The sequence below is a fragment of the Numenius arquata genome, chromosome 3, assembly GCF_964106895.1.
Source record: "Numenius arquata chromosome 3, bNumArq3.hap1.1, whole genome shotgun sequence".
NCBI classification, from domain to species: Eukaryota; Metazoa; Chordata; class Aves; order Charadriiformes; family Scolopacidae; genus Numenius; species Numenius arquata.
Genome location: NC_133578.1, coordinates 594,876 through 607,575, shown reverse-complemented (window position 1 = coordinate 607,575; position 12,700 = coordinate 594,876). Strand labels below are relative to the sequence as shown.

General features: G+C 40.4%; 1 protein-coding gene across 1 annotated transcript in view; it reads right to left on the bottom strand.

Moving 5' to 3' along the window:
• Positions 1 to 8,969, bottom strand: part of CCDC148 (coiled-coil domain containing 148) — a 57,893-nt gene extending 48,924 nt beyond the window's left edge. Inside the window, exons 1-2 of the mRNA XM_074145731.1 lie at positions 8,915 to 8,969; positions 3,859 to 3,980 (exon numbers count right to left, since the gene is read on the bottom strand). Of these exons, the coding sequence (XP_074001832.1) occupies positions 3,859 to 3,980; positions 8,915 to 8,969 (177 nt within the window). The remainder of the gene's footprint in view (positions 1 to 3,858; positions 3,981 to 8,914) is intronic.
• Positions 8,970 to 12,700: the final 3,731 nt, after the last annotated feature.

Sequence of the window (12,700 nt, the reverse complement as noted above, 5' to 3'; positions counted from 1 at the left end):
TGCAGAATGGCATCGAGGCAAGAAAAAAATATTTGGAAACTCTTGTCCTAGTTCATAACAGGGAGAAATGAATAAAGATGTCACTCCACATCCAGGTCAGGAAAGAAATGACGTTCCCAGTCAAAAATGCTAGTTTTCCACTTGGCTCAGGCAGAAGCGATTTGCTGTTACAAACGCTTAGGCAGCCTTCCTGCCTGGTGAAAGCGGGGCTAACCCACACAGTGCCCCCTCTGCCTTCACACGCACAAGAACCCGGAGGGCAAACCCCCCAGGGTGTTCTCCGCTCCCCCCCCCTTCCCAGCGAGGAAAGCTGTCCAACCGCTCGACGCAGTGCTCCTGCACAGGTAAGCGTGAATCCCATCGCTGCTCCAATCACAGCCTCGCATTCGCCCACCAACAAAAAGCCAAAATTAAAGCTAAAATCTTACTTTAAAACAAAACACCTACAATTTTGAAACAAGAAACATTTCCACCTCTCAAATGAACAAGTTTCATATACGTGGTTGAATATGGCTGGTTCCTAGACAGTCACCTAAGGAAGAACCACAAGCAGAATGTGGTTAACCCATCGTGCTTTTGCAGCACACCCGCTGCAGGGGGGTGTTGGGGTAAGAAGGTGCAATAGGTGCTGGGGAGGGATTATGTGACTGTGACTGAGAAACAGGGTGTTTATAGGAAGCTGCACACGTGACTGTACTATAGGAGTTTGAAAACACCTGTTTTATGCTCCCAGTCAGTATGTTACAATGCTTCTGAATCAAAGATAATGTCTCCTTATTTTTATTGCTTACACATTTTCATGTTTAAAAAGTTACTTACAGCTTCCTCTTGATTATCATTACCAGACTTCAGCAAACAGAATACTGTATTTAAAGTAATTTGAAAATACATAGATCTTCAAAACTAATGGGAAACAAAAGTTGAAGTAGTTCTGTACATAAAGTTTAATACGCTCTTGAAATTATTTTATAGCAACAGCAATGACATTTATGTATAACTGCTGCAATATTAGCTTTTGTCTGTACATGCTGTATTTTTCTGAAGTGGTCAACTGAGTAACCATTTGCTTAATTGGTTCTACCTCAATGGAGAAGTAACCCAGCGCTTCAAAACTTGGATAGCCTGAATCAGCAACAAAAGAGTAGTAGGTGGGAGCACATCCTATGGAGCTTTCAGCATATATATTACTACCTACTCAGTTGTAAAACATTTGAAAAGGTGAAATACCAAAAGACAGATGATGAAAAATTACTTTAAAGCTTCAATGAATTCAGTAGAATTTTGTATTGCAGATCCATGAAGAAATATCTGCCAGATCTTTTGATATATTATATTTACATGCATTAAAGGAAGCAACACTATAAAGAAGGTATGTATTTTTTCTCTTACCTGCTGTCATCCTTCTCTATTTTAACTAGAGAGAGGAGCTGCATGAGCAAGGACTTCAGAACAGTAGTGTGAATTAGTAAATAATGCTTGTTGGTACTGTATATATTCCATTTAGTAAGGTTTAAGAAACAGCATCAGAACAAAAAAAAAAAAAAAAGAAAAGATATGGTTCTGTTGCTAACCAATATATTTCATTTAATAGCTTATTTCAAAGAACTTCTAGATATGTTTTAGACAGGAATTTAATGGAAATCTTGGTTTTTTTAGAACTTTATCAGAATCCCATATTTCTTCAGCAGATTTCCCTTTGAATTCTGCCATCCTGTCTGAACGAAGACTCTGAATTATACTTTAGACATGCCAAAGACCTCATCTGATCAGGTCCCTTAGGCATCTACACAAGAGAACCTTCGTCACTGCATTTTGCACAGTTTCTAGACCCTTCACACAGCCTTTCATTCCAGCAGCCATCCACAAAACCGCAACTGCTCAGAGGAACAGCCAAAGACTGGAGAGACAATAAACTGCCATGTGTAATAAGCATAAAAAACTCTGTTATCCTTACACTGGCTTGGCACGTTTCTGAAAAAGCATTCAAATAACGTTACTGCTGAGGGGCCTGTTTCAAATTGATAATTTCTTTCCTCTTCTATTTTGTTTCTCAGCCTAAAGGAACTATTTCAGCTGAACATGTATCAGTGGCAATTTCTTCAGAAATCACTTCGTTCTGTCAATTTGATTTTTATTTTCTTCTAAAGAGGTAACACTCATCAGTGAAACAGTCACACACCAGAAGCAGTTCCACTCCTACAAGGAGTTATCCCTCCGCAGTGTTTCTGGATCAACATTTCACACTATTTCCACACAACTGAAAAGGAAAACAGAGGGGCTCCAGAGAGGCCAGAGACTTCTTGGATCCTTCTTGGAATCTGCATTTCTGGCAGTTTGGCATATACTCTCCTTCAAAAAAAAAAAAAAAAAAAAAAAAAAAAAAAAATTTTTTCAAGGGAAGTTCTTAAAAACACAAATCCGAAGAATGTTTCTGCACAGCTAACACCAAAACCTGTTTGTTCCTAACCACCGTCCCGCTCCAGCGCTGCCCCCGGTAGCTGCAACGCACAAGTGCTTCTGCACAGCCCGGCGCACAGCAACGTGCACCCCTCGGCTGTCCCGTGGAAAACAAGAGCTGCAACACTTCAAACTCTGTTGTGGCTTAGTAGCCACAGCATGATGATAAGCTGTAGGGAAAGCACCTAAACTCATAAATAGGTTTCAAAGAATTTATGTTTTTTCAAGGCAAACGTGTTGAGATTAAATATGTTATTTTCTGCCCAGCGCAGTATCATAAACAAACTATTTAGCGTCCAACTGGGTGAGAGCTAAGATGAGCCGCATTCTTCTCATACACTTGGGTTTGCTGTTTAAGGAGCTTGTTCACAAAAATACTCCATGTTTTCCCTGTCGGTTTGTATGTAATGTTGGAAGCAATCAAAACCACCCCCTCAGAATGGCACAATATTTAAAAAATAAAATGAAAAAAAAAATAAAAATACCAAATTCCTCAGCTTTCCCATGTTGTATGTAATGGAGACCAACAAGCCAGGCGATACCTATTCCTAGAGGACACACTGGGAAGCAAGATACAAAGACACTCAAGCCTGTCATGTTTTAAAAGCCACCTCGGTTTAATCAGACTGCTCCTACCCACTGGGTCTGGGGGCTCTCAAAGCCGCTCTGTGACTTCCCCAGCACTGCAGTCTCAGAACTCAGCCTCCCTGCTCTGACTGCTAATTGCCTGGTGTCCCCCAGCAGCCGGTCACTCCTACTACAACCTGCACCACCAGCAAGGATGCAGTGAGGCTGCCTGGAGAATTACCAGTGTTCTCCCAGTGTTCTCCACGGCCCCCACCATAGTTAGAGACTGGTCTCCACTTTCCATTTTCTTTCTTGTGTTTACAAATTCTTCTCTTCACCTTGTACTCTAATTAACTTGCACATCATTGAAGACTTTGGGTGTATCATTGCCAAAAATGCTTCCAAAACTGTATTTCTTTTCTTAACATACTAAATTGCTTTGTTATTTTCAACTCACGTGGAACCACCCACTGAATCAACCTCCCCTTCCCATTTATTCCCATAAATTCTTCATTATCCCCAGTATTTTGAGTAGCTTATGTCACGAGTCTGGATGAATTTCCTCAAAGCACTCAAGTATGAACTTTTCCTGTCTTTTTGGGAAGGAGAATCCACAAATATTCTGCATCTCTGAGTCAAAGAAATTCCACACTGACATTAATGTGTCCAAATCACAATAACTGTGATAAACTCTCATCTTTTGCCCCCTCTTGCCGAACGCTGTTACAGCAATTTGTTATCCCTATTCATTCTCAGATTCCTTGGGGCAGCGAAAAGAAACATGATTATTGAATTTTAAAATCATTCACATTACAAATAATATAAAAATCATACCTTTAACTGAATTTTTGCAGATGCCATTTTTTCTACTGCAGCAAGTTCATATAGATGTTTGTAGTCAACAGGTTTATACTTCTGGCTGCAAACACCATTTCTCATAGGAATCACCTGATTTTCTAGTTATCACATAAAACATATACAGTCATTTCAAATTCTGGAGAAATATTTTAAGTGTGAGCCATGAAAGCATTATAGATAGAAATTACAAAAAGTACAATTTAAACATTAAAGGTTTCGATAACAAAGAGATTGTTAGTTGTGAATAAGAATTTGAAACAAACGTAAGACAGTAGAAATTATATAAGAAACAATAATAATTTTTCTTTTTACAAAGACTGTATTTAAAAAGGTTTTTTATATGTGAGCTTAAGGAATAATTCACTGTAAACTGGGTTTACTGGATTTTTAGTAAGTTCTAATACAGAAATACCGAAGTTTCAATATATGCATTCTCATTTCACAAAATGGAAAACTACCTCAATATTTATTGTAATCGATGGATCAAACAATAGGAGTAATTTTCTTCAAAAAGGTAATATAAACTACTAATTATATGTAAACAGAGTGAGTTGCAGTTCCATTTCCCACTGAATCTCCAGCCGTACGTACAGCATAATTTCTCTATTAAACTTCTGTAGGCCCCCGGGAAAACAATGTACTTCCTTAAAAAAGAGAAAGGCACTAAATTGCAAGGAAAACATCATCCTTGGTTTCTGCTGCATGCGGTATGGATTATAATGTCCTCTGCTTGCCATCCTACCATCAGTATTTGAAAGACCATGACAGTATTGAAACACTTGTCCAAAAAACCCCAGAGGAAGTAGTTTTGCTGAAAAAGCATTTGAAGTCAACGAAGATTTAACCAAGCCGGTCTTTCAGCACCCAGTGGAGACACCTTACAATGATCCCTTTAAGAAGTCTCCTTGAGGGATTGCCATACTCCCCAAACAACAGTTACCTCAAGTTTACCATGGAGCCCTCCTTTGACCTTACATTCACGTTCCTAAAATCCACTGCCTCTATTTCTCTTCCCCCTCACCAGCTTCCTCAGAATGATAACTTCCACCATTTCATGGTCACTTTAACCCAAGGCATACTATGTACACACTTAATACTGGGGGAGCCAAGGACTGAGAAGACCAGCAGCTATGTCAGAACAAACCCAGAACACCAAGGCTGCAAATCTTGTCTGAACAAGGTTTGCCAACAGAAAAGGAAAGCAGCACACTCAAGGTAACCTCAGATTCATAGCTGCCTAATATTAATCAACAGATTTTCCTGGGTCATTGGCTTGTGCCAGACTCCCACCAAAACAGAACTGCATCTTTCTTCCCCTCTAATCACCATCTACAGTTTCCACAGGCAATCCCTCTGCAGTTCCCACTCTCTGAACCAGCGAGGATACACCACCTACACTGAGGAAGGCTTCCTCCTCTCCTCCTGCTTGGCAATCCTGCTTTCTTCGCCACTAAGCTTCTCAACATGCAAATTAATTCCAACAAGTCGGTGTTACGCTAACCAGGTTATAGCTTTGATTTTGTATTATGACTACTTTTTTATTCTCTATATACCTTACAGAAAAAACGTTCAGTAGTTTGATCCCTTAATTTCTTCCATTTTATCCCTCCAATGAGCTTAGTATGAATAATCTCCTTTCTCCCAGATTTTAGGCTTTTAGGTAGCTTTGTTCATCTGTGGGCTTTTATTCCCATAAATCCAAATTTAAAGTTCTCATCCTTAAGAGTCAGGAAGATTTTACATAAGGATTTTTTTGCCCTCTTTCTGAGATTACATTGTCCAGCAAAGATCACGGAACATCATTCCACATTCAAAGAAGTAAAAGCTGTGTCACTGAACCCTCTGAAAAGCCGCTTATTCATTTCTTCCTCCTAAGCCTATTGCTCCTTCGTTACTGCTCCCGAAGGCCCACAGTCACCTCTGGTCTGCCAGGAGTCATTGCGGGCAGTCACACCAGCGCCCGCAGGCAGGAGCAGCAGGGCATGGCAGGAGCTCCAGGCAATTCCAGAACATTTCCCGCTCAGGCTCCCTGCAGGCAGTGCCTGGAGCACCTGGGAGATAAGTCAGGAGAGGCATCCTGGCGTATTCATTAGAAACGAAGCGGTAAATTACTAGTACTGCTAAGTGACAGCAACTACTGCTAGCAGTCAACAAGTACAATGCCTTGGGATGGGGCTTGTGAACCCCGTGCTCTTTGAAAAGCATGGTGGTGTGATGTTCAGCATCAGAGACCCCCGCTAATTCCAGGAGAACACACTACGGTGCAGGGCAGTGTCAGAACAAAGCTGGGACACTGTCACCTTCCAGAGGAGATAAAGACCTAAACCCTTCCCTGCAGCCCCTGCTGTCGCCGCTGCAGAGACCTCTGTAAGCACCGAGTGCCACCGTGTTGGGAAGTGTTCTCTGTGTGTGGTGGGAAGTGTTCTCTGTGTGTGCTGGGAAGTGTTCTCTGCGTGCGGTGGGGAGCGCTCTGCGTGCATCCTTCAAAATCCTGCTTCCTTTATGTAAGGCTTCCAGCCTTACTCCTCAACACAGTGTAGTAAGAGACATGATCAAAAACAAACCCATGTCATCCTTTTTGCAGCCTTTCTTACTCACAGTATAAAATGAGAGAAGAGGGCTGACAGCAAAAAGCCTGGAAAAACAGGATGAAAAATGCAGAAGTGCATCCTAATGTACAGGAAGCAATAACAAATACAGTGCAGAAAACAACTAGTTAGGGAGAATGAACCATCCCACCGAATGAACAGAGAGAACAAGGATTGCTATAAAACAAGGAGAAGCACTGTTTTTCTTTGGCAAGGTTGTCTTAAGCTGTTTTAACCACAGAAAAATGTATCAGAGAACAGTAAATAAGCAAAGAGAATCCGTTTACTTATAAAGGTGAAACTTGATGGTACCTAGAGAAAAAAAAAGTTGTTACTATGTTTGGTTTCTAGGAAAACAAGCTTATGGCAATGTTTGGAAGCCTTAGAGCTGTCTCTGAAAGTCCCAAATTTAATCTAGCAACATAATCTGATATTTTCTACATTCTTAAAGAAGTTTTATATAAAACGTATAAATATACAGAGCTAGATATAGAACTAATGGTAGAGAAAGTAGGTACCTGAGGTAATTCCTCAGGTAACTCATCTTCACCAACTTAATAATGTCCCTCACATCTAAGAAAAGAAGGAGGAGGAGTGAACAACAGGTTCAATTTCCAAACCTCTAACCCCAAATAACTTAATGTTATCTTTGCTTTTAATACGCTTTCTCCTTTAGCCTGTATAACTGAACCTTATGAATCTGCACTACTATTCTTCATGTTTCATAGAATCATAGAATGGTTAGAGTTGGAAGGGACCTTAAAGATCATCGTGTTGCAGCCCCCCTGCCTTGGGCAGGGACACCTCCACTAGAGCGGGTTGCTCAAAGCCCCGTCCAGCCTGGCCTTAAACACTTCCAGGGATGGGGCATCCACAACCAGGGATGGGGCAGCCACAACAGTTTCTTCTTCTACTGAGGACTTTACTCTGAGGAATTTTCAGAAGTCAATAGGGTCTATCCACATGAGATTAACTCCAAAATCAGGGTCTTGGCATACAGGATGCAAACTTTGCATTTAATAGGTAATATATTGGATGTGTCTTAAATTTCACAAAGAAAATCAATTTTATATATTTTTATATGTACATATACATCCACAAGTGGATGCACATATGAATAAAAATATAAAATATTAAACTTTTAGATTTAAAAATGGCTTTTCACAATTTTCTATAACAAATATTTGCCAAAGGCTGAGATACAATTATAATGGTAAATGAAAATACTTGAACTTTTGCCCCGGTACTGTAAAGCTTTAGCGCACAGTTCCTCAGTAACTTTACATGAGCTAGGAAGCTTATAGGGATAAGAAATAGGCCTTTTCTTCCCAGCCTCTTTTTCAGGTTCCTTTAGTAGTGAAACTTGCCATGAGGTATTAGCAGAAAGAATTTTGCCATTCACTATCAAAAGCATAGTGGCTGGAAGCAATGTGTCTGACGTACAGCTTTGCAGAGGGGTCCTACATAAAACATTAAGGTAAATCTTGCAAAGCTACCCCACAATCCTCCTTCCGGTCTCTCCAGAGGATTTTCCTCTGCCACAGCCTATGGAAAGTTTGACAACATGACTCCAGATGATGCCTCATGGTGGAAAGATTTTTCTTCAAGTCAACCACCAGGGCAGTCCCAAGCATCAGCACAGACTGGGCCCTAAAAGGATCAAGCAGCCCAGAGGAGAAGGACCTGGGGGTGTTGGTGGACAAAAAATTACACAAGCCGGCAACGTGCGCTGGCAGCCCAACAAGCCCCCCACAGCCAGGGCTGCATCCCCAGCAGCGTGGCCAGCAGGGCGAGGGGTGGATTCTGCCCCTCTGCTCCGCTCTGGGGAGACCCGCCCCAGTGCTGCCTCCAGCTCTGGGGCCACCAACATCAGAAGGACATGGACCTGTTGGAGCAGGGCCAGAGGAGGCCACGGAGATGCTGGGAGGGCTGGAGCCCCTCTGCTGTGAGGACAGGCTGAGAGAGTTGGGGGGGTTCAGCCTGGAGAAGAGAAGGCTCCGGGTAGATCTGGTTGCAGCCTTTCAATATAAAGGGGGATTATTAAAAAATGTGAGAATGACTTTTTACCAGGGCCTGCAGTAACAGGACAAGGAACGGTTTTAAACTGAAAGAGAGGACATTTACAATTTTTTACAATGAGGGTGGTGAGAGCCTGGCCCAGGTTGCCCCGAGAAGCTGTGGCTGCCCCATCCCTGGAGGGGTTCAAGGCCAGGTTGGAGGGGGCTTGGAGCAACCTGGTCTGGTGGGAGGTGTCCCTGCCCAGGGCAGGGGGTGGCACTGGATGGGCTTTAAGGTCCCTTCCAACCGAAACCATTCTGTGATTCTATGATCAGAATGCTATAGCAGCTTCCATATGCAGCTATTAATTGCACAGAGTATTTCATAAGTAGTTTTACTCTAGATTGTGATAAAAGAATTAAATTTGAACATAATAGCATACATACCTACATCACTAGTCCTATGAGTTGTAAATAATGTTTGATGGTCTGGTTCACTCATTTTTGTTTTTTATACCTGTTGAGAAACAAATAGATGTTTTGAGAACTTTAACATAGTGGATGCAATCTAGAAACACATTCAAAAAATCTGTATTATTTTCTGAGGAGAGAGGGCACATCTCCCTACAAATGTAATTAGACAGAAATTCTACAAGTTCACCTTTCATTTTAAGAGAGACTTCATGTGCCTCATATCATTTAGCAGCTAAGAAAACAAAATATTATTTCCTTGATGAATCTGTAATGCTGTCACATAGACAACCTAGTCTTTGCTTTGTGCTTTTCAAAATATAACAATCTATTGACCCAAATGTAAGGCAAGTTTTTGAGCTGTTTTTTACTTTTTGGAAATCAAGCCTGAAAAGATCACTCTCTTCTTATATTTAGAGACTATGGTTTATGTATAGATCCCTATATATCCCCTTCGAGAATCTCTGTGTTAACACCTGCCAACCCAGGTCAGCTGTTTCAGCAACTGTGGCTTCCTTCCCGCTGCGCAACTGTGACAGACAGCACGTGTCACGTATTCACATCATCTTGGGATAAACGTGACATTTAAGATACAATAAGATATACAGCATAGTAAAAAACTTTGATATCTGAAAAACCTTACTTCCACCTTAATTAAGCATGGTCTTGCTTACAAAGAAAGCAATAGATCAAAACAAGGTGTTTCAGTTGAACTGAATCAATAGTTGAATTATGCCAGGAGAGGAAGGTCATGTTCAACCACCCTATCCCTCAAACCCAGCTTTACCGTACCAAAATTTCCTGCACACAACACTCCATCCACTTGGCCGCACCTTTGGCATTTGTCTGGTCCCACAGCAAGTAGCAACACAGTCAATAGCAGAGCAGCAAAATCTGTGAATTTGTGTATTGTGGAGTTATTTCTCTGCTGTGCTTGTGAGCTGACCCAGTTTATCCATACAAAGCCCACGGATGGCACAACGCAACAAGACAGAGGGAAGGAAGAGCGGCAGAAGCAATGGAAAGGGAACTGCTCTGACAAAGAGCTATTAATTTCAGTCAAATAAAAATGTGAGACTTCAACCAAAAATACATAGCATTTTACTTTCCTGTGAGCTATGTTTCTTCATGACAACATTCTGCATTGCAGAATCATCAAAACAAGCTCAAGTGTAAAAATCCAACCTAGATGGACAACATTTTCATGAATGAGCTTCCACTATTACTGCAAACAAATGGTAAGTGCTGTTGAAATTACAGCCACAACACTACACCTACATACACACACACTACTGTTGCTGTTGCTCAACGTCAGTTTGATATTAATTCTCTACGTGTTAACTATGCAAGTTACAAGGCAAAGAAATTAATGACCACCAGGTTTTGTACAGTGAATATTCCACGATCAAACCAAGTAGAAAACAGTGAACACTCGTTGATAAAGCGTGACATTTCTCAATGCTGCTTCATGCATATTCTTCAGTGTTATTTAACAATGCTATGAAACTGTCCCTTGCACCAAAACAAAAATATCAAAGTCTAAAGGTCATCTGTCTTCACCCAAGAGTGACCATTCATTAACAATAAAGGGACCTTTTCAAATTTGTTCTGAAAGCAATTGACAATATCAGTTGGTCAGAAGCTAGGTCGAATGTCATCATCTGATCACAAAGACTGAAATTAAAGATACACAAGAGTAAGAAAATAGGACAATACACGAGGGAGTTCATTCCCCTTTTGAAAGATTAATGTGTATTTTGCCATCTAATAGTCACCTGTAAATAAATTCACAGTTCTATCCCAAAGTCTACACACTCCTCAAAAGTCAAGGGAAGAAGAAAGGAAGGAAAAGGTTAGCACATTCATACTGTTGATGCCGATTTTCTCTCCTTAGAGCAATTATTTGGTTTCAACTTGTAACCATATAACACTGCCAAATTCATCCAGACAAATGAGGTAATTCTCCATATCAGAGGTAACTTTGGCCTATTTGTCATGGTAATATTTTATCTATACATCAACTTACCTACATATAATTTTCTAACTGCATAAATACTTCGGTTGGAATAGATTTTTTTTTTTTTTTAATCAAATGTAAAGCCTTAAGGTAGGGATTTACATAACACAGTAAGTATGGGATGGACCTTACTTATCTCTTCAAGATGCACAAAGACAGTTTAAATGTTGCTTCTCCTCCCCCTAAAGACAAAATATATTTTTCTGCTTCTTCTTAGAAAGTTCAACTATGCACAGGCTTGTCTTTCTGTATTTCTTAGAGAAATCACTGGAAATATAAATGGAACAAGAAATGCTCAATCACCAACACAAATTTTTAAGCTCTAAGCTGACCAATTTAAAAAGGCATTTAAAGAAAATTCTTTTTATTCAGGTTGTTTACAAGTCTGTAAATTAGGTTTAGTTTAATAACCCTAATGTCATAATTTCTTAGATTTCCAGCCTCCAAAATCTTCTTCCCCAGAGGAGGGGGAAGTAGACACAACAGAATCACAGAATCTTCTAGGTTGGAAGGGACCCTCAAGATAATCTTGTCCAACGATCAACCTAACTGACAAAAATAAACACCACAAAACAACAAAATGCAGCACCATCACTAAACCATGTCTCCCAGCACCACGTCAACCTGTCTTTTGAACACTTCCAGGGATGGTGCCTCAACCACCTCCCTGGGCAACGTGAAATTCTGTAATTAAAAAAGGGACAAGAGAGGAAATCTTAAAAAAAAAAAAAAAAAAAAAAAAGGAAACCCCTGCAAATTGGTGTAATTTCCTGTGGATTTCTATAATATTCAGCACTTTCTGGAAACTTGGAAACTACAGCAGAATTATGTGACATAATCTTCCACTGAATTTATAGTCATTAAGGTTGAACAGAAAAAATTAAAACACTAATAATAAAAGCTCAAAAAGTAGAAAAAAACTATGAAAAAACTCAAAACATTTGTTTAGCACTACAGCACTACTTGTCAATTATTTCTTTTTATGGCTTTCAACGCTTTCACAAAGAAACAAAATCAGCCTTTTTTTTTTGTTTGCTGAATTTTACCCTTCCCTTGAAGAGTAGATCAACCACATATGTGAATTTAGAGAAAAGGGAAAGCATCACAATATATTGAAATTCTTTATCTTAAAGCTTTTTTGATTGACCAGCCTAGCACAGTTTTTCATATATTTCTTTCTTAGAAAGATCACAAGTCATCGCAATTCCCAGCCTCATTCAGGAAGACGTGAATATTCAACGTGGCTTGATATTTCTATAACCCTACTGATATTCTTACTAACGTAAGAGTGAAGAATAACAGCACCAAGTGTCTTCTTACACCATCAGATATAACCTATATTTACATAAGGCCAAGAACCACCACAAGGATTCTGAAGGAGTATGACCGTTCTCCAGTGGAGCCACTCGAGCGCTACAGGTCAGCAGCGTGACTTTTAAACAGCAGCAAGTTCTCTTGAGGGTGTTTGTGCACTACGGTTCATATTGACACAGCAATGCTGACCTTCCTCAGCAGAGATACCAGCAAGGCTACCACGGTCTCAGATTCTGCACACAGAAATGAACACATCTGCATTAGCCTCGAAGCACTTAGTCTGTGCACGCTTTGTGGAACCACTCGGACTTGCTAGATTTGTAACAGCACAGTGACCGCAGCAGCTTTGACCAAGTTGCCAGAATTCCTCAAATTGAGCAGGAAAATATATCCATAAAGGAAAACACAACACGGGATAGTCCTAACTACGG